The sequence below is a fragment of the Neophocaena asiaeorientalis genome, unplaced genomic scaffold (genome assembly GCF_003031525.2).
Source record: "Neophocaena asiaeorientalis asiaeorientalis breed wild unplaced genomic scaffold, Neophocaena_asiaeorientalis_V1.1 scaffold506, whole genome shotgun sequence".
NCBI classification, from domain to species: domain Eukaryota; kingdom Metazoa; phylum Chordata; class Mammalia; order Artiodactyla; family Phocoenidae; genus Neophocaena; species Neophocaena asiaeorientalis.
This window is the reverse complement of record NW_020174950.1, coordinates 173,932-198,073: the sequence shown is the minus strand read 5'-3', so window position 1 is coordinate 198,073 and position 24,142 is coordinate 173,932. Positions and strand designations below refer to the sequence as shown.

At 40.6% G+C, this 24,142-nt stretch overlaps 2 protein-coding genes across 2 annotated transcripts in view; one reads left to right on the top strand and one right to left on the bottom strand.

Moving 5' to 3' along the window:
- The window catches only part of TMOD3 (tropomodulin 3), a 78,330-nt gene extending 70,069 nt beyond the window's left edge, over window positions 1-8,261 (top strand). Inside the window, exons 9-10 of the mRNA XM_024761854.1 lie at window positions 217-361; window positions 5,239-8,261. Of these exons, the coding sequence (XP_024617622.1) occupies window positions 217-361; window positions 5,239-5,273 (180 nt within the window). The 3' untranslated portion in view covers window positions 5,274-8,261. The remainder of the gene's footprint in view (window positions 1-216; window positions 362-5,238) is intronic.
- Window positions 7,993-23,445, bottom strand: LOC112411009 (RNA polymerase-associated protein LEO1-like). The gene is made up of 10 exons (XM_024761856.1): window positions 22,024-23,445; window positions 21,233-21,378; window positions 20,393-20,477; window positions 19,220-19,314; window positions 18,505-18,639; window positions 17,868-18,003; window positions 16,437-16,578; window positions 14,298-14,374; window positions 11,402-11,507; window positions 7,993-8,158 (listed from the first exon to the last, which is right to left on the bottom strand). The coding sequence occupies exons 1-8, from the start codon at window positions 22,105-22,107 to the stop codon at window positions 14,319-14,321; spliced, it is 879 nt and encodes a 292-aa protein (XP_024617624.1). The 5' UTR covers window positions 22,108-23,445; the 3' UTR covers window positions 7,993-8,158; window positions 11,402-11,507; window positions 14,298-14,318.
- Between the last annotated feature and the right edge of the window lie 697 nt (window positions 23,446-24,142).

The window sequence follows — 24,142 nt, the reverse complement described above, 5'->3', positions numbered from 1 at the left end:
TCTGTCTTTTTGATTATAGTCATCCTAGTGGGTATGAAGTGGTCTCTCACTGTAACAATCCACATTTTTTTGATGTCTGTATGATCATACACTAAACTTTTTGTTTCTCTTATGTATGGTGTAAGACTTGGGAAAATTTTTAAGGAATCAACATGTACCTGAAAAAGTATTTTGATCTAGCTCATTAATACTATTCTTTATTTTCAATTATTCCAGAGGCAGCAGTTGGGGACGGCTGTAGAATTGGAAATGGCCAAGATGCTTGAGGAAAATACCAATATCCTTAAATTTGGGTATCAGTTTACGCAGCAGGGACCCCGAACCAGGGCAGCTAATGCTATAACAAAAAATAATGACTTAGGTAAGACATATTCGGTGTGAAACTGAATTTCTGAATTGTATCATTAAGCTAATGTATTGGAGGGACTTTTTTTCAAATACATTTTTATACAGGAAGATTATTTGGCTTTTGTTTCTAAAATCCACACAGTCCTTTATAATACTCACTGAATTATAGTTCAGTTTAAATGAGGTTGTAGTGCTTATAGGTTAGTGGGTGACAACCTATTTCACAGCTTTTAGTGAAATAGTTTTCTACAACAAACATTATAAAAAATGCTTCCCTAAAAAATACTTTGTTCTCAATTACAAGTCACCTCTTGGGGTTAGTAAAACAAAGATTTCAATGTTATAGGAAAGTTTTGCCCTTTTGATCAAAGGCCTAGATAGAAATTCAGTTTTATATGGTAAAATATAAAATATAGTTTTTTAAAAAAAATTATTTATTATCCATTTGGTTGCTTCGGGTCTCAGTTGCAGCAGGAGGGCTCCTTAGCTGCGGCTTGCTGGCCTCCCAGCTCCCAGTTGCAGCACAAGGGCTCCTTAGTTGAGGCATGCGGGCTCCCCAGTTGCGGCTTGTGGGCTCCCCAGCTGCAGCTCGCTGGTTCCTTGGTTGTGGCATGCAAACTCCTAGCTGCAGCATGCATGTGGGATCCACTTCCCGGACCAGTGATTGAACCCGGGCCCCCTGCATTGGGAGCGTGGAGTCCCAAGCACTGTGCCACCAGGGAAGTCCCTAAAATAGTTTTAACCTGAGTTTTAAGTTTGGTGTTTGTCATTGAAATACTTTAAAAAATGCATTTAGACAAGAATTAAAATAATACTTCTTACAGCCGTGTCACATTTCACCGTTATGCATTTCTTTTAGGCTTTGGCCATATTTGAGTTTGCAGTTTTTTTAAAGATTTCTGGAGCAGAACTACAGCCTCATTCCTTTAATCCAGATCACTGTGAAAAGTATTAGTTCAAACTCTTTCTGTCCTTTGATGACTGTAGTTTCCCATGGAAGATTTTAGCGTCTTGCTTTTTAAAAGAGAAATTTGGTGTGTTTTGGTGTATTGTTGATTTTAGATGTAGTTTGCGAGGTCATGCTAATATTTTAGTGTTGCTTCATTTGTTGGCTTCTATTTTTTTTTCCTTCAGGAATTTAATTTTGCTTTTTAGAGCAGTGTTTCTCAAGTCTAACTGAACTTCATAAATAGAGAACCTTAAGAACGTATACATTGTTGGCTCTAAAAAGTTAGTTTTTTACTTACTAGGTTATACTTCATTGTAATAGCCTATTTTCAAAGACTTTAAGCTTTTGGAGGTCAGGGGCCATGTGTATCTGGTGAATTCACAACTTTCTTTAAAACCATGTGTGACAATAGTAGGTACTTAATATTTATTAAGTAAAAAAAAGTAGTAGAATTTGAATCCTGGTTAAAGTTGAAATTTCTGGTAACTAAGCAGCTATAAACTTAAGCCAGAAGTGTCTCCATTCTTCCTTTCCTCAGAAACCACCTTAGCTGTCCCAGGATCCCACCGACGTATTTGTAGCCCTAGCCATGTCTGTCAGCTATGCCCCTCCCCGAGGAGGCGGTGCCGGCGAGCAGCAGCGTGAGAGTCTGCACGTGCACATCCCTGCATGTGAAGGGGACGCCAGCCTTTCAGGGCCTCAGCAGTTGTGCTCTTCTGCGAGCCTGTTATGGCAGGTGCTTTGCCCGGATCTTTCTAAGAAAAGAGGGCCTAATGTTAGAGCAAGGAAGATTTTGGCAGATGGAAGGTGAGGGGAGCAGATGAAAACAGTTCCCTCGGCTGCTTTATGTCAACACTGAGCAGTCGAGGAGCTGCTGTGCATAGGCGTGTGTAACAGAGGATGAGGAGGCCGTGTAGAAGAAGGTGCAGTCTGACACGAAGCAGAGGTGAGAAACGGCACACAGCTGTGTGCTGGCAGCTCTCTAGACAAGCTGCCCGCCCTCCCCATGCTGTTCACTCTGATCCAAACCAGATCTTCAGACATGGGTCTTAGGCATGAAATGAGAATAAGGACATTCCTGGAGTGAGGAATTGCATGAATAAAAGCTCAGATTTGGGAGTAAGCAAGTTATTTATATGCTGAAGACAGCCTGCAGATTTTGAGAAGTGACTCTCATAACAGGATGCAGGATCCAGAATAAGCTTTCAACAAGCACTTGCTATTTGAAGCTAACAGAATAAAAAAAATTATTTCAGCCGATTAAGAGGGAATGCTGATAGAAGGCACTGAAATTATGTGGTAAGGAACTTAGATTCCTTTGGACTTTACATGGAGGCATTTGAGAGCCATTATAAGCCACTGAGTGCATGATTAAAATGATACTTCAAAAACACTATTCTTATGACTCTTCTGGAGATAGAGAAGAAATGAGATTAGTTAGGATTTATTGGCAATTGACTAATCATGAAGTATCGAGAACGTATATTAGCGGAGTGGATTTTGGAAAGAAATTGCCAAAGAATTGTTAATAGGGCCGAATTTATTAGTCTTTCATCCACAGGATGAACCAAAGAATTGCTGAGGTAACAAGTGGGCACAAAGTGAGGAAGAGGGGTCGGATGTGCTCTTTGCCCGCCTCCCTCTGCTGTGCTGTGTCACAGCAACAGCAGCCGGCCCTCCATCCACCCTCAGCGGGATTTGTTTCTTAGCCCTGCACTTTGATCTCTGCCTGTGGATCAAGGTGGCAAGCCTAAAGACCGTCTTCTTACTTGCATTCTAGTATGCGGTAACTGGACAGAGATATTGGAGCACAAGACTTGAAACTTGTACAGCATCAATGGGGCATATCGTTTTTCTTCACCTTGCAAATGGGGCTACATCAGAGCTTTAGTGTTCTGATTTTGATACTGTCTTTCCCTCTCTCATTGTTTTCTTAGTCTCAACTTTTCATTGAAATAATCCTACCTACTCGCCATCTCTTCAGCTAAGGAGTATCACGGCTATAACAGCAAAGAGGTTATATGGTGTACGTGCAATATTCGATTGAACTTTGTCTCACGTCACTACCTTTACACTAGCTAACTACATAATTAATTTTCTGTACTTTTTTTGTTTGTTCCATCTGTCCTATTGATCTTGTTTATAATGTGCATTTTTTTAATAACATGCTTTTTAACATCTGAAATGGTCTGCCAATAACATCCAAACACTACTGCAATTCAGAATTTTCTTGGAAATGTTCTACCCTAAAGAATTATGTGCTTTGCCTTTCAGATATATCCATGTTCTTCAGAGATCCACATACATGAATTAAGTTTGTATTTGAGGACTCAGTTCTCCATTTGATTTCTTCCCCTAATATTTCAGTAAATACATGAAACTTGTTCATTAACATGGACTGAAATTAGAGTTGGGGTGCGCCTAGTTAAATAAGTATAAAAATGTTCACGGGGACCTGATACTTCAGTCCTCCTGGTTTTTATTTTCTGGACAAGCTTTTATGTGCGTCACTTGACTGTCCAGTCTCATCTCTTGAAGGCCAGTGAACAGAAGCCAGCAGTCAGAACAGCATGAGAGCAGAATTTGTAGCCTGGCCAGGAGGCCAGTGCACCTGTTAGCTTTTCATTCCTCTGTTAAAACAGCCAATTCAGGCTGAACAAAGGCAGGTGTCTTCCTACTTGCTTCCATAGAAGAGAGTATAGAAATTAATAGACCAACAATGTAACTTAAACAGAGGAACTTACTGGTTAGAGTATCAAAACCAATTATGTATACATGCAAATCCTCTAGCTTTATAAACGCTAAATTGACTTTCCTCATCCCGAAAAGATGGCTGACCTCAGGACCATCCCGTTACCCCACTGTGGTGGGTGATGAGGCTGAGTACCTTCACCGAATGTTTTCTATATTAACACTACACTAAGCAGACTCTACTCGCACAGCCGTGAGGTACAGGTATCATTATCCCCTGTTACAGAGGATGAGTTGGGGCTCAGAGAGGTTACCTTACTTGCCAAAGAGCAAACCACAAAAAGCAACAGATTCCCACTCTTGCTGACTCCAGAACCTGTGTTCGTTTTCCTCTCTAAATAGGAGTTGCCACCACAAATGCTGAGGAGCCCTGACCTGGTGGCTCTCAGCAAATATTCTCTGGTAGCTGACAGGTGAGAGTGAAGGTAGCAAGACCCTGACGCTGAAGACTTTGCCCTGCTGCTAGTGAGCACAGCCAAGCGGCTCAGGGTCACCAGCCCGGGAAGAGGCTGGGGGTCCTCAGACGTGCACCTTCGTTTACTCCACTAACTGGACTAGTTGGCCAGCCACTGTGGCTGCCCAAGTTTATGGTAGCGAGATGTGACATCACCACATTACCAGGGTCTAAGATCTTCATTACTTTGCATTTGTTGTTTTCTCAGAGCCCTGAAGTGGCTCATTTTGTAGGAGATAAGAGAAGGAAAATTTGGAGAGCAGTAGCAGCAAGTCACTTACCTTTGAAACTGATAATACTATTTTTGGTATGTTCTTGCACAAACTGAGGAATTAATCAGAAGAGCATGCAAATAGTTACGTTTAACACTTTCTAATCCCAGCTGCCTGAATGTCATTTCAAAATTTAATACAGTAAGTTATTAATCATTTTTTAGTGGAGGTATAAATTTTAATACACAAATGAGACAGGCACAGTGACTTGAAGGTGACTGCTGACCATTCTGTTGTAGATTTCTAATGTTACTGCAGTGTAAGCACAGCTGAGCTTAGCCCCTCAGTTCTTAACAGGTAAGTAACCATGGTGAAGGATGTGAGTTTTTTATTTTAATGGCCATCTGAACTGCAAATGGACAGTCCATTTTTGTACAACTCTAACTGGATCACACAGAAACTCGTCACAAGCAAATTAACATTGTACAAACTAACAGGGGTTTCTAACATTCTTTTTCTCATAGTTCGCAAGAGACGAGTTGAAGGAGACCACCAGTAAGTCTGCCAACATGTAATCTTTGGAAGACTCCGAAAGTTTGCCAAGGGCCCGTGTTGCGATATCAGATGTAAAATTTTCCTCGGGAGAAGGGAAAAGACTGGAAATTCTTTTTTTTTTTTAACTACATGTATCTTTTATCTAGTTTAAGTTGTTACCAGTTTCAGATTGTAAATCACTAGTAGGTAATATTTTGTATTCTAAAGCATTATTTCTACTTTCTGCTAAAATCAGTTTTAATTTCGCTTAATTAAATGGTTTATGATGAGTCTTGGGTTAAAAAAATACAATTATAAAAAAGTTTAGGAAGTCATTTATGTAGAATAATATGAACATTCTAAGGACCAATCTTTTTTTAAGTCAGAAAGGGACATTGCTGATGTCAGAATTGTTGTTGCACCTCTTAGGTACAAGGAACTTCAAAGCTTTCCTTATTCCATGGCAAGGAGACTTTTCCAAGTTGCAGAACACATGAACTTGGCAAGAGTATGGTTTTTGCTTCTATCAAGAAAGAGAAATGCCAGCATTTTAAAACAGATGACTCAAAACCTGGTCATCTGTTTTGGAGTCAAAGCAGATCTCTAGGAGAGAGGAAGCAGTCTCCTGTACGTTCCGTGGCACTGCACTTGTCCAAGGTGTCTCAGCAACGCCTACAGTTTTTTTCAACAAAGTCATCAGCTTAGCCAGGTTACACACTTTGTTTAAAAGTATAGTTAGGTCTAAGTTCATTACTGTTTTTCATTGTAATAATGTGGGCATTATTAAATTTTTGTGAAAGCTCATAGTAAAAAAAAAGCATCTGAGTAGGAAAGCTATTTTTTTCTTCCCTGTAAAAGGCATATAGCCAACTCTCAGTTATTTAGGGTAAAAGCAAAAAGAAAGCTGTTGTTAAACACATGAAATCAAAGTTAATAAATGGTGGAGATGACGTCTGAGGAGCATGCAAAACAGTCCTTTAAACTGATGGTTACTGATGGTAAATTAGAAACTGGCCTGGGTGTAAATTAAGAGCTGCACAGGATAGTGAGACGTTCCTACATGCAACACAGAATCGTCTGAGTGGTATATAATCACCACTCACTACAGATTTTCCCAACCAATAAGGAAAATGGCTGTTAGATAAATCTCGCTTTTATTATCTGTTTCCTTTCATCTTGTACTTTTTGGTCTACATTGTATAAAAGCAACTTCTCATAACACAAGCTGTCTTCCTATCCTTCAAAGTATTAAGGTGAACAAACGGTGGTCCTGTGGTGGGAAGACTACTCCAGATCCAATAGTATGATAGACAATTTGGGCCTGCATTCATGTCCTATTTCAGGGCAGCCCCGGAGCAGGAGATGGCAGAGGCGTTACAGCTGCAGACGACAGGGGCAAAGGAGTCTGAGCAGTCCTGGCCTTGACAGTTCAGGCCTGGGTGTATCACTTACAGGGAGATTTTTCTAAAGGAGGAATCTCCTTCCAGAATAGGGGAGAGGTCTATTGTTAATTTTTTTAAACTTCCTGAAATTGAATTATAAAATGTCTGCTCCTTTGTCTTGGGTTGGACAGTTTATCTAATGAGCTAGGCAGCTCCTTGCGTGCTACAGTAATAAGCCTTCTTAACAGGCAAAAGCTTTCCTCATGAGGACTGAGTGTGTGTTTTTTTGGAATCAGTATCCGTTGTTTGAAAGGGGCCAAAGACTGGCTTTGCACTGTACTGCTGTTCCCTTTCAGTTATAGGGTGCTGGAGGTTTTTCCAAGTTAGCAAGTCAAGCTCACTCTCGCTCGCTCTCTCCCTCTCTCCTTTCATAAATGACTTTGGAAATGCACTTGGTTTTAGAGACTGCACAGTTCCAGCAGGGTGGGGAGTCAGCATGGAGCAGCTGTGCAGAGCTACCAGTACATTTTTAGCAAGGCTTCCTTGCTTGCCCTGCCCTGTAAGTCAGTCAGTAAATTGCTAAGTATGTTACCCTTTCCTCCCCAAAGCTTTTGTTTAAATATAGGTAGGTGGGCCCCACCTAAAATTGTGTGTTATACTTGGGGTAATATCTTTTCCACTTATTATTTATCAAAGTATGAAGAAGTTGAGTGTTTTCCTTGTACCATTCCAGTTCTGAGCTACAATAGTTCATTATATAATTGAAGAAAAGATTTCTTAATAAATAAGGGTGAACATTCATCTGATTAAATGCAGAAAATCTTTCAAGAATTGTAATGACAAGGGAGAAAACTGATGTTTACTTTGATCTTTAAAAATCTGGCACCTCTTACCCTTTCAGTAACTTTCAGTATTTCTCTAAAATTTTTTATAACAGATTGGAGTTGTGAAATACTCTTGATTTTTAAACCAAAGATTTTCTAAGACTTAAGTTTTTATAGTGTAACCAATGTAAGCTTATCTGGTTATCTAAGCAAAGACTATTCTTTGCATTTTTAAATTGCTGTTTTTTAAAAAGCTTTTAATTTCCCATTTTATAAAATGTTATATTCATATTGGAAGTTCTAATTCTTCCAGTTTGTCTGCATGAAATTGTATGTATTAAAAAATCAATATTAATAATACTGATATTATTAAAATGGATTTTGGTGCTGTATACTTGGAGCTAAAGCCTAGGAGAAGTCTAATTCATAGGTGAAATACATTTTCTAATGGTGCGGTGCCTGTCATTTAAAAGACCAAATAAACATTTTGTGTTTAAAAAATGAGCAGATTGTTAGAGATCTTAAGGAGAATCACATCTTGATTGTTAAATTGCAGATTCTTGTTATTTGAGTGAAATAATCCATATACTTGCTTTGTACAGTAGGTGTCCTCTGGAAAAGTTACATGTATAGAGCTTTGTATATTGTTTTTCCGTTGACAGCATCTGATATTTTTTCATTTAAAAAGGGGAGTCCATGGTATACTGAAAATTATAAAAGAAAAAATGTTTTGATAAAATGTTAGTCATGTTCTATTGTACATTATATTTAACCCTTGCCACCATTAAAATAAGATTAAATAATTCATGAGGTTTCATAAAATCTTTAAATTTTCGCTCTGTGGTCCCAGGACTGCCTCACTTTTTCCTTATAAAGTCAGGAATCACTGTTACCTCCCAGCAGATACAAGGATCACTGTTTTTCTAGAATCCATAGCAATTTCCGTTCTCTGTAAGTTCAGTACTGTCCAGTTTTGCTCCTTCATTTCAAATGCCACTTCACTTAAAAAATTTTTTTTCTAGTTTTATTGAGATAATTGACATATAACATTGTATTAGTTTAAGGTGTACGACATAATGATTTGATATATGCACATACTGCAAAATGATTACCACGATAAGTTTAGTTAAACATCACCTCACGTAGTTTTAAAAAATGTTTTTCCTTGTGATGAGAACTTTTAAGATCTATTCTCTTAGCAACTTTCAAATATGTAATACAGTATTATTAACTGTCATAACTATGCTGTACATTAGTCGTAGGACATTCTCTTATAACTGGAAGTTTGTACCACTTGACCACCTTCACACATTTCACCCACTCCCCGTGCCCCACCTCCGGCAACCACCTCTCTGCTTGTTGTATCTATGAATTTAGTTTTTTTAGATTCTGATACGTGAGATGATACAATATTTATTTGTCTTTCTCTCTGACTTATTTAGCATAATGCCCTCAATTTTCGAACAGTATTAACTAAAGACATGGCACCCACAAGAACCAAGCAAATTGGATGTGTCAGAGCACCTCCTATCAAGGGGCGTGAGTTCTTCAGTCTAAACATCTATAGAACCATCTTTTCCATCAGATCCCACTGAACATTAATGTTTCTGGCTGTTTCTCACCATACCACAGTTAATGTTTCTAGCTACTTCTCAGTCAAAGGAACTCTTCACAAATTTTTAAATTGAGAAAATTATATTTACAATAAGCAAAGATTTTTATATTCTTATGTCATTTTTTTCTTTTTGCGGTACGCGGGCCTCTCAGTGTTGTGGCCTCTCCCGTTGCGGAGCACAGGCTCCGGACGCGCAGGCTCAGCGGCCACGGCTCATGGGCCCAGCCGCTCCGCGGCATGTGGTATCTTCCCGGACCGGGGCACGAACCCGTGTCCCCTGCATTGGCAGGCGGACTCCCAACCACTGCGCCACCAGGGAAGCCCCTTATGTCATTTTAATGTCATTCTTTCTTATGTCATATTGATTTTTCTGCATTATAATTTAGTTCCGTTAAGTCTTTCCCTATAAAAACTGAAAAACTTGGAAATTTTTTTATAATAAAACATTTATAACAGTTTGTTAATGCTGAACTCTAGCCTGCAGTCTGATCATTCAGAGGAGCCAATCTTGTCAACCATTACCAAGTATTTTAGACAGACTTCATTGACATATAAAGACTTTTACTTAGGACATCTGCTCTAGTGGCTAGACAAGAATAGATTGTAACACTGTGAAACACCACCAGCCATGTCTTGTTAGCATTGTTCAAGTTCGTACACTTTTAAGATGAACTCCCATGGAGTCTACATATGTGAGGCTTAACTTCCTTTTCTACAGACTATCAATATGTTGTAAGTGCTGCAAAGCGATTAATAGGCCTAAAATTTTTCTGTCAGATATTGTAGTCCACTCAGAGAGTAAGGTTTAAGAACAGAGTCTGGGTGCTTCTTGGTGGCTGTGTATAGCAATTTTTAGGAGTGTAAATTTCACCTTAACTCACAAAAGAAAAAAAGTCTTTGATTCAGTTGTTTAAACTTTTTAGATCTGCTTAAGAATTGTAAAACAAAAATTGTGAAAAAAATTGCATGCATACATGTGCATTTACACACACACATAGCATAAAAACCTTTGTAATTTTGAATAAATGCCCACATTTTTTTTCAGTCTTTTGGATGAATTATATTTGGTTTTAGTTATGTTTAAAAGCTTGAAAATTACCTTTATAACAGTGCATCATTCTTTGTCACATGAAATTGGGCATTTAAATACATTTTTTAACTCTAAAATGCTATAAATGCTTTACTTTTTCAATTTTTATAAATATAACAACTGAATTTTATAATACTGATACTTAAATATTACAAAATATTAATATTATTGGCTCTTATTAGCACAGTGAAAGTTCTTTTGAAACATATGGACTATAGGCATTTAGAATTTACCACTTCATATTGGAATAAATAATTTCACTAAAGTTTATCAAATATACTGTAGACTTGGACTTTTTGGAAAATCCATTTAGTGCCTATGTTCTAAAGTTCATTCCTTACACACCTCTTAAGAACAAGTTTATTAGTTTCCCTGAGTTATTCTTTCCTACCCTATTAAGTTAAACCATATAAAACTGTCAAGGGCTTCCCTGGTGGCGCAGTGGTTGGGAGTCTGCCTGCTGATGCAGGGGACGTGGGTTCGTGCCCTGGTCCGGGAAGATCCCGCGTGCCGCGGAGCGGCTGGGCCCGTGAGCCATGGCGGCTGGGCCTGCGCGTCCGGAGCCTCTGCTCCGCAGCGGGAGAGGCCACAGTAGTGAGAGGCCCACGTACCGCAAAAAAAAAAAAAAACTGTCAATACGTGACCATTTATACCCATAAAAATAGTAAGTTCATACGGTTCAATCTCATACCATCAGTACTCCGTCTGGTCTGTCCATAAAATCAAATTGAAAAAAAAAAAAAGGGCTTCCCTGGTGGCACAGTGGTTGAGAGTCCGCCTGCCAAAGCAGGGGACACGGGTTCGTGTTCCGGTCCGGGAAGATCCCACATGCTGCAGAGCGGCTGGGCCCGTGAGCCATGGCCTCTAAGCCTGTGCGTCTGCAACGGGAAAGGCCACAACAGTGAGAGGCCCGCATACCGCAAAAAAAAAAAAAAAAATCGAGTTTTTTTAAAAAAATTGACAAATATGAAGAAACAGGGACCTATGATACAGTGCGTTCTGGGCCTGATGGGAGCCAATCCAGCTATTAAACTGGAGATTATTTTTGCAGTAAAACAAAGACATCTCTCATCAGTCACCTATATCCACCAACCAAAAGAAAATCAGCGCAACGTGTAATGGGTTTGAGGAAACTTTTAGGGATAAACATCAAATAATTGAATTTTGAAACTTAAGCAATAACGAAATTCCCCTTGAATCTTTAGTGTTGGCTGGCCTTCCAAGGATGGCTGTCGGGCTTACGTTCACATACGGGAAGTCTTGATGCCTGTTGGAGGCTCGGGTGCTTGGGTTGTCAGGTAACTCCAGCTCCTGTGAGTCTGAGTGGATGTGGTGCCAGGAGCTGTGGCTGTGGGAGACAGTGCCCTCATGCTCAGCCCAGTGGCACCCTGCTCCAAGCACCAAACAATGAGAGGGTCCAAAATCCCCAAACATCTTTTGGCCTTCAAATATTAAGCTTTCCACCATGTCTACAAGGGTTGAGGGCCTCTAGGCTCGGCCCAACTGCCCTGTTGCTGAAGTAGCAGAGCCTCAAGGCCAGCCCTTATAAAGAACAGCTGACCTAATCTACAGATTTAATGTGATCCCTATCAAATTACCCATGACATTTTTCACAGAACTAGAACAAATAATCCTGAAATTTATATGAAACCATAAAAGACCCATAATTGCCAAAGCAGTCCTGAGGGAAAAGAACAAAGCAGAAGGCATAACCCTCCCAGGCTTCAGACAATACTACAAAGCTACAGTAATCAAAACAGTGTGGTACTGGCACAAAAACAGACATACATATCAGTGGAACAGAATAGAGAACCCAGGAAAAAACCTACATACCTATGGTCAATTTGTCTTTGACAAAATAGGCAAGAATATAAAATGGGAAAAGATGGTCTCTTCAACAAGTGGTTCTGGGAAAGTTGGACAGCTGCATGTAAATCAATGGAGTTAAAACACACCCTCACACCATGCACAAAAATAAACTCAAAATGGCTTAAAGACTTAAACATAAGATATGACACCATAAAACTCCTAGAAGAGAACACAGGCAAAACATTCTCTGACAAAAATCATACCAATGTTTTCTTAGGTCAGTCTCCCAGGGCAAGAGAAATTAAAAACAAAAATACACAAATGGGACCTAGTCAAACTTAAAGCTTTTGCACAGAAAAGGAAACCATAAACGAAACAAAAAAGCCTACGGGCTGGGAGAAAATGTTTGCAAATGATGTGACCAACAAGGGCTTAATTTCCAAACTATACAAACAGCTCATACAACTCAACAACAACAACAAAAAAACACAACCCAATCGAAAAGTGGGCAGAAGACCTAAATAGACATTTCTCCAAAGAAGACATACAGATGGCCAATAGGCACATGAAAAGATGCTCAAAATCACTAATTATTAGAGAAATGCAAGTCAAAACTACAGTGAGGGGCTCAAAAAAAAAAAAAAAAAAAAACTACAGTGAGGTACCACATCACACCAGTCAGAATGCCCATCATTAAAAAGTCTACAAACAGCAAAGCCTGGAAAGGGTGTGGAGAAAAGGGAACCCTCCTACCCTGTTGTTGGGAATGTAAACTGGTGCAGCCACTATGGAAAACGTATGGAGTTTCCTCAAAAAACTAAAAATAGAGTTGATGTATGATCCAGCAATCTCACTCCTGGGCATATACCCAGATGAAACTAATTCGAAAAGATACATGCACCCCTATGTTCATAGCAGCACTATTCACAATAGCCAAGACATGGAAAAACCTAAATGAATGAATGGATAAAGAAGATATGCAATGGAATATTAGCCATCAGGAAGAATGAAATAATGCCATTTGCAGCTCAACAGACTTGAGGTTGCCAAGGGGTTTGGAGGGGTAGGAAAGGGAAGGAATGGGAGTTTGGGATTAGCAGAGGCAAACTATTATATGTAGGATGGATAAAAAACAAGGTCCTACTGTATAGCACAGAGAATTATATTCAATATCCTGTGACAAACCATAATGGAAAAGAATGTGAAAAAGTATATATATACATATGTATAAATGAGTCACTTTGCTGTACAGAAAAAATTCACACAACATTGTATATCAACTTTACTTCAATAAAATTAAAAAAAAAAAAGAATAGCTGACTTTATGATTGAACTGTGCTAGTACTTCTCAGCATTCTGGATGAGTCTCTAAATGGCCTTTCTGGAGCGGGTGCTAATTATGTCTCTGTTTACTGCACAACTATGAAATTATACTTTAAAAATATAAAAGTGAGGGAAATATAATGTATATCCAGGTTTTCTGCGTGGTAAGATGATGGGCCATTTCCTTTTCTTTGACCATTTCTATTTAACAAAAGACTTCTAAAAAAACGTATCTAATTAGTATTCAACTCTCAAAGGTAGAGGAATATAAACATTAAATCCTGAAGAATTTACATGGTCAAGTCCAAATCCCATCAAGTTGAGCAAACTGACTTCAGAGAAGTTGAATAACTTCCCCAAGATAATACCATTGGCTTGTTCATTCAATAAATAATTTTTATGCACCTATTATGTTCCAGCTACTGCACCAGTCACAAAGCTAGAAGTCAAATCTAGTGTTTTGTTTCCCACTGCTCTTTTTTCTCTAAACCTTTTGGTGACCATTTCTCTCAGATATTTTGGGTGTCTTTCTCCATAAGGTCATAATGTAATCTGTTCAGCAGTGTGACTGCTGTGCAAATAAGTTCCTGACGCTTGTCTCAAAAATGTTTTTGTTTTTAACTTAAGAAAAAGCTTTGGACAGAGGTCTTAAGTTCTAACTCAGCTTCCATGTCTGTAAAATGAGAATAACAGCAGCTGCCCTTTGAGTTGTTCTGAGGATTAGAACTGGTAAGGCCCATGCAGCACTTGGCAAAGCACCGAGTGAGTCTCCAGCGAGCCCTCCGGTGCTGTACCTGCTCGGACAAGGAAACCCAAGACCCAGAGCAGACAGTTAACAAAATAAACTTCTCATTTGGGAAGAATGTATTTTCTAAAGTCACAGACTTGCTTCTAAACATTTTTTAACCACAACTCGGATTATGCAAAAGCAACTCAATTCCTCCCTTCAATCAAAACAAGTCATTTCATCATTGTTTTAAAACAAACAGTTGAAAACCATACTTACAGCAAGCACGCGTTTCATGCTTCAGTCATCCTCTCCTTCTTCGCCGCCTGCTTTCCTCTTTCTGGAGGGTTCACCTCCTGAACAGATATGAGAGAGAAGGTGTAAAATTTAATACTGAACGTTTCTGGAAATTTTGTCTTGAGTAGTTCTGAGCTGATGGGGGAGCTAGCCCTTCATGTTAGAACCCTACCCACCAGCGGCGACCTTGTCCACAAACACTGTCTCTACAGGTCAGACAAGGGGAGCCCGGGCTTCCCTGGGCAGCAGTCAGGGCTCAGGGACACCTCACTCTATCCTGACGGGGATTCTGCTCATTATTACTTGAAATACATACCTCTGCTTCCTCAGTACTTCACTTTCTCTATCTAAAATTCAGTATTTTAAAGCCTGTCAATTTTTTTAAAAGGACTGCTTGTGTTTTATGTGCTTTTTCAGTATGCTTTCCAAGTTTTAAATATATTTTTTTCACATGAAAAATTAGTGCTTCCATTACACAGTAAGGCCGATTTCTATTACTGAGATGTTTCCTCTGATCTGTAACTCCAAACCCATAGCGGAGCATGTTAAGTGTTCAGAAAACACTGGATGAATGAATATGTCACAATGGCAACAACATAGTGATTTGCTTGGGTAATTAAGACTCACATTTTCTTTGCACTTGTGCTCTTATAAGTGGAAAAGGAAATAATTAAAGGAAAATAATTTTAACAACAAGGAAACGAACTAACCCTCCACTATTATCATACCCATGATGAAGGCGAGAGGCCCCTTGCTCTACTGTACTCAGCTACTTCTAATTCTCTGGTCGAGCCCTGGTGTCTCAGCCATGTGTCTTTTCTCACAGGCCTCTCCATCCTCTGGCATGTCCACCCTAACGCTCTTCCTTCAGCAACCAGCAGGACGGCACCTGCTCTGGGCAGTCTCCCACCGCGCACAGGTGTCAGGCCCTCCTCTGGGCCACGTCTAGGCTTATTACTGCATTCATCGCACTGAGTTACAGGGAGGTGTGTAGACATCTGTCTGTGCTCCAGGGCTGTGAGCTCCTCTTCATTCCAGGAGTTGACTTGTGGCTACAGGGCAAACCCCTTCAGACTGAATAAATCTGTTTTTACCCCATCACTGGTGAGCTTCTTTGCTCTCAGCGATCTTTGAGCCTTATCTTCATCTGGTCCCTCATCACTCTCTGAAGAATAGATCCTGGCCCTCTCCTCTGAAAGCAAAGGGACTTTAGATATGGGATTGACCTTCAAAGATGAAGACCCATTTATTCCTGAATTTTTCTACTCTTGAATATTGCTACTTCCCACCATACATTTCCCTTGAGGAGCCAACAATTTTTTTAAGTTTTCATAAAGAAGTATGTACAGCTTTCAAACATGCTTAAATGACTTAGATTGGAGAGGTTTTTCCTTCGGAGAGATTGTCTGATCATTTTTAAATACCCGAGGGGCTTCGTGCACACATTTTTTAAAAAATTTATTTTATTTATTTCTTATTTTTGGCTGCATTGGGTCTTCGTAGCTGCGCACAGGCCTTCTCTAGTTGTGGCGAGCAAGGGCTACTCTTCGGTGTGGTGCACAGGCTTCTCATTGCGGTGGCTTCTCTTGTTGTGGAGCATGGGCTCTAGGCACACGGGCTTCACTAGTTGGGAACATGCGGGCTCAGTAGTTGTGGCACACAGGCTCAGTAGTTGTGGTTCCCAGGCTCTAGAGCGCAGGCTCAGTAGTTGTGGCGCACAGGCTTACTTGCTCCGCAGCGTGTGGGATCTTCCCAGACCAGGGCTCAAACCTGTGTCCCCTGCATTGGCAGGCAGATTCTTAACCACTGCGCCAGCAGGGAAGCCCCACATTTTTGAAAACTACAAAGTTTAAACACTGGGTCCCTGTACAAGCAGGAGAACTGCCTGTTACACATTTTCCTCCATAAGGACAAAATTATTTAATTGATTTTCTTTATTATGGGAGTGCCTTATTTTCCAAGCTAAGCTTTTGTGTGGCAAAGTGGTCCTAGGGAAAATAAAATAAAAGGCCTTGGTACTGTTGTCCTAAGTGAATAACAGCAAGACAGTAAGAGCCCACCAGAGCACAATCGCTCCCATGGCCCTGAGATGGTGAAGCGTGACCTCCTCTCCCTACTCACCTCGGCCATGGTTCTTGCTGGCTTCACCCTCCTCACCACTGCTGGGGCCCTGGTAGGGGGCACTCGGCCCCCGCTGGTTCTGCTTTTCCCACAGATGGATGGTCTCCTGGTGAGTAGAAGCCCTCAAACGTTCTTCTTCTTTCTGTAAAGAAGCAAATAAATTACTGAACTTTAAAACAAAAAATGAACTCACTTAGTGCCCCCTTGAAACTACTTTACTGTAAAGAACACGTAAATGCCTCGCCCAGGACACCACAGTTCCTATGTCCTCAGGGTACAGTTCTCTCCATTTTACACCTCTGTTACCACACATGGTCATCATCTTGTTCAGTTCGAAGGTGTGAAGACAACACAGGGTGAAGAGGCAAAGCCTCCCTCCCTCACACCAACCGCCCCATCAGAAGTGGCACCGGCACAGCCTTGGGAGATGCAGCGTCCCCTGTGCTGCCAGGCAGAGCCCAGAGTGCGGCGACCAGCCTGAGGAACCTCGTTCATGCCCAGTGGATGCCTGAGGGAGGCGGGTTCTCTTCACCCCTGAGACAGACACCCGACTTGCCCAGGCTCCACCGAACTACCATGGTGCCCACATATTCCAGTCTGGGGCCCTCAACCCAGAGAGCTCCCCACAGGTCCTGATGGCAGGATGGGGAGGTTCTGGTGGGGAGGGTCCCTGAGCCCCAAAGCAGAGCCTTCATTCCCTTCCATCTACCTGGCTTCTACACACTGGGGTTCACTAGGCAGAGCCAGTGTCAACTGAGTCAGAAATGTCCTCATGACCTTCCCACATCACCTCCTATCTGGTTAACACAGTTTAATGATGTACATCAAGGGTTATATTTTTATATAAAGATTTTTTAAAATTAATTATTTTTGACTACATTGGGTCTTTGTTGCTGCACGTGGGCTTCCTCTAGTTGCGATGAGCAGGGGCTACTCCTCGTTGCGGTGCGCAGGCTTCTCATTGCGGTGGCTTCTCTTCTTGCACAGCACGGGCTCTAGGTGCGTGGGCTTCAGTAGCTGTGGCTCGTGGGCTCTAGAGCGCAGGCTCAGTAGATGTGGCCCACGGGCTTAATTGTTCCGCGGTATGTGGGATCTCCCCGGACCAGGGGTCGAACCCGTGTCCGCTGCACTGGCAGGCGGATTCTTAACCACTGCGCCACCAGGGAAGCCCAGGTTATATTTTTAAATTACTAGTTTCCCTCTGAAATCTCACAGATTGGAGAGAGAACACCCAAGGGTCTGGATTGCTGTATCTCACCATCAGCCATTGACAATTACTGTGGTTAACCACATGCTTAGAAGGTTAAGCAGACTCCCTGATAACCACAAGAAATAAAACAGCTGTGACAATAAGAAACGATGAATTAACATTCTGGAAAGCACAGTTCTTAATACCCCAAACAATCCCAGGATAAATCTCAGCCAACATACCTTAACCATCTCTGTGCACTGGCATTCAGGATCACGACCAGCCATTGGTAAGATTCTAATCTTCTGTGTCCTCGAGCATCTATTAGCAAGTAGCAGGGTCATCTTTCTAAGTGTGGCACAGTCTGTAGCATGAGGTCTGCAGGAAACAGAAAAAAGCGTCTCACTGTTTACAAAGAATATTTGGAGGCAACCATACCAACAGCAAACGCAGCTGCGGACAATGACACACCAGCCCCTGCGGCAGCCCTTTCCTCTGGCGCATGCGCACACCAAGAGCATGCTCGCGAGCGGCAGGCTTCCCAGGTGAACGTCCCTGAAGGGAAGGGACGCGCTGACCAGCAGAGCAGCACAGACAGTCCAGGCCTCTTACCAGGTGCGTCAATCAATGTGAGTTAATAACCGGTCTTCTGGTTTGTACGGCGGGCTCATGTTGGTTTCCATAGCGTGAACTGGCTCCCTGAGGGACAGCAACTTGTTGCAAAGGTGAAAAATAGCATGGGAACCAAACCATGTGCCTTGGTGAGCTGCACCTCAAAATCAGGTCAATCAGGACTGAGGCGGGCTTTGTGCACAGCCAACCTCTCTGCCCTGTTGCTCTTTAACTGCCAAGTAGCTGTGGGTCACTATGAATAGTTACCTGAAGGTGAGTTTGGACTTAAAGATGGCTTGTCCCTGCAGACCAGTGTCTTCCCTAATGAACAGCTGGTTGTGATTGCCCTGCATCGGGGCCTTGTAAACATCAAACACCTCATTGCCTAAATGCAGGGACAGGCTGGAAACAAGAAATAGTTCAGTTATTAACGTGGATATTTAACAAATCCTACAGCTTCCATTCTACCCTGTTAGCTGTCCTTAAAATGCTGTGGAACTGCAGGATCCTGTCCCCATAGTGAATTCATAAGAAAAACAAAGAAAAGATATTGGAAACAACTAACCTAACCTTTCAAAGTAAAAGGTGGTAAAATCCATCTTTCTTTCAACTTCAAATATAATTGTTTTTATCATTTTCCCAATCTCTACCATTTCATTAGTAAAATAGAAACCATTTTTGCAAACATACCAATTTATAATGTCCAATTATCACAAGTGGGCACTAAGATTAGGCTTTCATCTCAATAAGGTAGATACTGTGAATTTGATCACATCTTGGGTCTATGACTAGAGTATCCCAGAGCTGCACTGTGATCTTAACCTTATTTATTTCTCCCAGGTTTCCCAGGTAATGCCAGAGGCCTAGATCTTGTTGATTCTGTAATGAAAGATGATCCCAAAATACGGTCCTACGCAGAAAACTTCATTCATCCCAGGCCTCCCTCTGGGCATTTCCATACTCTTCAGGCATTTATGCTCACCTTCCATCGGACCACTTGACTATCCGAGCATTGCTTTCTTTAATTTCATTTCCTTCTTTGTCCCGGCGTATCCTCCATCGTATAGTATTTTCTATCTGTTTCAAAACACAAAGGCTTTAGAAAACCAGTGTTACTAACTGCATGCTCTTTTTTCCTCAAGTGACCTGTAATCATGTGCCAGGAATTCACAGATGGTAAGAGAATAAGCTCACCACAAAATAGCTGATTAGACAACATGGAAACCTTCCTGCTACAGATACCTAGAGATATTGATTGAACTCAACAGACATTTTGTTTTAATCTTCTCTGAGCTCCAGTTCATGGCAGTGGAAGCAAAAACTTCGGGGCCATATGAGGTAGGCGGTTACAACTGAGATCTCTGTCTATTGCAGCCCAGCTTGAAGGCTATGAACCCAGAGAAAGAAGGACTAAAAAAGGACCCATTTGCCTAGTAAGATAGGGAAGCTCTGAGTATTAATTTTAAAAAGAATATACAATTAAGTAATAAACAACAGATTAAAACCTGAGACTTTTGCTTTACCCTACCCTTATGGTGGGGAACTCCAAATTACAAAAATAGCATAAAAATGGATCCTGCCACGGCTACCACTGCGGCCTCTGGCAGAAGCTCATTCAAAACCTGGTTAAAGGCAATGCCATCTCTGTGAGAGCAATGGTAGGGTTTTGCCATCCAGGCCTTCTCGAGGGAGACCACCTAATGACAAGGCCTATTTTCTGTGCATAACCTGAATTTCCATAAAGAGTCTGAGATACTCTTATTGTGGGAAGCTGCTTGGATCTATCCACAATAAAATGTGGAGGCAGTTCAGTATACCTAGCTACATTATTATTCATCCTGAAGGAAATAGCTAACAATTTTCAAGAATTTTTATCTTTACTTCTGTCGAAAAATTACAACCGCAAAAGAAAGGTTAAAAAAGTGACAATTCTACAAGGATTTTTTAAAAAGGATATATACCTTCTCCTCTAAAAATATTCTGAAAAGGTATTTAATTCCTTGTTCTAAGCAGTTATTTGTTGATTGTTTATGACAATAAACATGAAGATCATTTTATAAGCTGGTCTCAAATTGTTACCCCTGTGTTTTACTTTATAAAAGGAAAAACTCAAAAAAAAAAAAAACAAACACAGGAATAAAGTGTGAAATGGTACCTTTAATTTTAACCTGGCTCTATCTTCTTCATCAAGCACTTCCTCATCTTCAAATTCATCTTCATAATACTGAGGATCAAAAGGCCTAAAAGTTGTTTTTTAATGTAGTATTAGCCATCTTTAGTATTGAATATAACTAATGTATAAAATAATAATCTTTACAACATGCACTAATATGTTAAAAAAATCACAGTAGACAAATAACTTCATGTAAAACTTCAAAAAGTATGCAAATTACTGTACTTCCTTGAAATCTGATTTTAAAACGTATTACCTGAAATAAAATCCAAATGTGACTAATAGTTCAAAGTTTTTAAATTATATTTTTGTTCGGTGACGTACGTCCTCTAAAGTATAGGTGACACATGATCTATCTTTTCATATTTTTTAAGAAGAGTGTCATGTTTAATTGCATAAGAGCTTGCAATAGTGCACCATCGTGAATAATACCCATCAACACTATTTTGTTGTCTAAAATTGTGGTCGTTTCTAGATTCACAAAGGCTTTTGCATTGAACATTTGTGATTTCTCTAGAAAACTTTCTCATTTTCCAATTTTTCAGCTTTATGATAGTGAAAAATACCTTCATCAGCTATGTCTGCTCATTTATAAGAAAGTGCCAAAGTGCTAGAAGAATTATTAGCATTAAAACTTTCTCACACCAGTAATTCATCATTTTCTACCACAGCACATTCTAAATTTATTTTTTCAGAGTTACATGAGAAATCTCCCACCTCTGTGATTAGCCAACTCATTATAAATAAGAAAAACATTTACATTCCACATGTTTTTACTCAATATCTTGGGGGGAAAAAAAAACCTTTAATCAGTTCTCTTACTTGGGTTCTATGCTGAGAAATTTGGGTAGTTTAACAAAGTACAGTTCATTTCCTAAATCACAGTTGATGCTGGGAATTTCTGCTTCTATTTTGGTTTCAGAAATTGGCCCTTCCTCCTGCTGGTCCTGAGGCACTCCACGTCCATCCTAAGAGAGAATCAGAATGTGAGAGCCTGAGTTGACATTAGAAATGCTCTAGCTCTCCTTCTACACTAGGCAGATCCAGGTGTGACCAGAAGTAAACTTGGACACCCCTTCAGAGATAAAGCAGTTGGCAACCCCTCCAGGCCTCTCCTTAAAATTTCATCCTCTCCCCATTCCCCAGAAAAAACCACCATGCAAAACAAGACCTGTTAGCCTGCATTACCAGAAAAAATGTTGACATATCTAGCTTGCATAAGATATTTAGCAACAGATGTGTGAAATTATGCAACCCCTCAATGCTAAGTAAGTATTAAAATCAGAGAAGCATGTCAAATAGTACACACTTCTTGGCACATGTGTAAATAAGAAAAACTTTTAAATCAAAGTTTTGATTTAAATCAAAGTTTCAAATTATGCATCCTCACAGTCTAGCCCCTAAAGTTTGGCATCAAATTCATTCTGAGCAATTCCTTCTATTCCCTTTAATATCCAGAAATTCCCAACATAGCTAAGAAAGTCACCCCTTTGTCAGATGTTTCAGACTGCTATTCGTTTTCCATGTCCCCTCCCTACATGACCCATCAGCCTCTGAAACTTTTTTCTTAACTTTGAACAATGGGCCCAGTTGAGATTTGTAATTGTACTTACAGTAACAGGCTGTCCTGAAATGGGTGGTTGATTGTCCCCGTCACTCTCTGAAGAAATGTCATCTATGTCTCCAAACAGATCCATGGTCCCACTATAATCTTCAATGTTGGGGGAAAAATGCACAGTATTAATTTCTCTCACTGAAGTTCTTCACACAGTTCTTAGCCCATCACTTCAACATATTCCCAAGATTCATAAACCAAACCTCCACTAAACCGTGGTCAGACTGGCTCCCTGAGCCTGGCCCTCAGAAGCCTCACGAGAGTGTCTACAGGGAAGGAAAACAGCAAAGTTAGTTGGTGGAAGGCCAAGCTGCTGTGATAGCCAGCTTTCAAGGTGGATCCCAGGGATCCCTGCCTCTGGTATTCTTGCCCTTGTGTGATCCTCTCCCACAGGTATCACGGTTGGTCTATGTGATCAATAGAATACAGCCTCACTTCCAAGGCTCTGCATGACATTGTGGCTTTTTTGCCTTGCTCTTTCTCCCTTGGGTCACTTGCTCTGGAGGAAGCCAGCTGCTGTGATGTGAAGACACTCAAACTGCTGTGGAGAGGCTCATGCAGTGACAAACTGAGGTCTCCTGCCAAGAGCCATGTGAGTGAACCATCTCGGAAACAGATCCTTCAGCCCCAGGCAAGCCTTTAAAATAATACAGTCTCAGCCAACATCTATCGATTGCAGCCTTGTGGGAGACCCTGAGCCAGTGCTAAACCACTCCTGACCCTTAGAAACGGTGAGATATATTAAATGTTTGTTGTTTTAAGCTGGCGCTCTCAAGGAATGTAGTTGGGGAAGGTGGGGGATGGTATGCAAGTCACACACAATATGTCTACTCTGACACTCCTATCTCCCTGTCTTTGAATTCCCTCTGCACAAAGCCAGGGAAGCTTTGGTATCTCAACTTCATTAAATGAAGGCCACCACTGAGTTTTTTTGGTGAACCAATCAAGTATAGAGCCATGTCCAGCTATATGTCCTAACACATCAATCCAGAATATATCGATATAAGTGCACCCGTATCAGCAAATTTGGCCCAAGGTAGTTAGTGTTTGTCCTTCATCTCACATTCTTAGAATCCACGTCCACACACATTCCCCAGGCTTTTGCTCATATGTAATAGCAAAATCTTGCAATTCTTTTGGTGTGTAAGTTATTTCTTCTTCAGAGTTTGTGCTTTCTTTGCCAGAGTATGATGAGATCCTAGTGATGGGTCTGCTGGTAAAAAGTAGGTCAGACAGCACTCAGCTGGGTGATTCTTGAGGGGAATGCAGACTGCCCCAAGTGATGTTATTACAGCATTTTCAAGCAGGAAGACTAGTTTCACAACCTACTGAATGGGAGAAAATGTTTGCAAATGATAGGACCGATAAGGGGTTAATATCCCAAATATATAAACAGCTCATACAACTCAGTATCAAAAAATCAAACAACTTGATTAAAAAATGGGCAGAAGACATTTTTCCAAAGAAGACATACACATGGCCGACAGGCACACGAAAAGATGCTCAACATCACTAATCATTCATGGAAATGCAAATCAAAACCACAGTGAGATATCACCTCACACCTGTCAGAATAGCTACCATCAAAAAGTCTATAAAGGCTTCCCTGGTGGCGCAGTGGTCGACAGTCTGCCTGCCGATGCAGGGGATACCCTTGTATGCTGTTGGTGGGAATGTAAATTGGTGCAGCCACTATGGAAAATAGTATGGAGGTTCCTCAAAAAACTAAAAATAGAACTACCATATGATCCAGTAATTTCATTCCTGGGTATATATCTGAAACAAAAACCCTAATTCAAAGAGCTATGTGCATGCCAAAGTTCATAGCAGCAATATCTACAATAGCCAAGATATGGAAGCAACCTGTCCATCATCAGATGAACAGATAAAGAAGATGTGGTATGTATGTACAATGAAATACTACTCAGCCATAAAAAAGAATGAAATTCTGCCATTTGCAACAACATGGATGGACCTACACGGTATTATGCTTAGTGAAATAAGTCAGAGAAAGACAAATACTGTATGCTATCACTTATATGTGGAATCTGAAAAATAAAACAAACCAGTGAATATAGCAAAACAAACAGACTCACAGATGTAGAGAACAAACCAGT

Excerpts from the sequence above, each read along its gene's own strand:
- LOC112411009 (XM_024761856.1), bottom strand. The coding sequence starts at position 22,107 with ATGGATCTGTTTGGAGACATAGATGACATTTCTTCAGAGAGTGACGGG. Across the intron at positions 18,640-19,219 it reads GTCAAGTGGTCCGATGGAAG|CCTGTCCCTGCATTTAGGCA; the intron begins GTGAGCATAAAT and ends TCTTGTTTCCAG. Across the intron at positions 16,579-17,867 it reads AGTGCACAGAGATGGTTAAG|AAAGAAGAAGAACGTTTGAG; the intron begins GTATGTTGGCTG and ends GCTTCTTTACAG.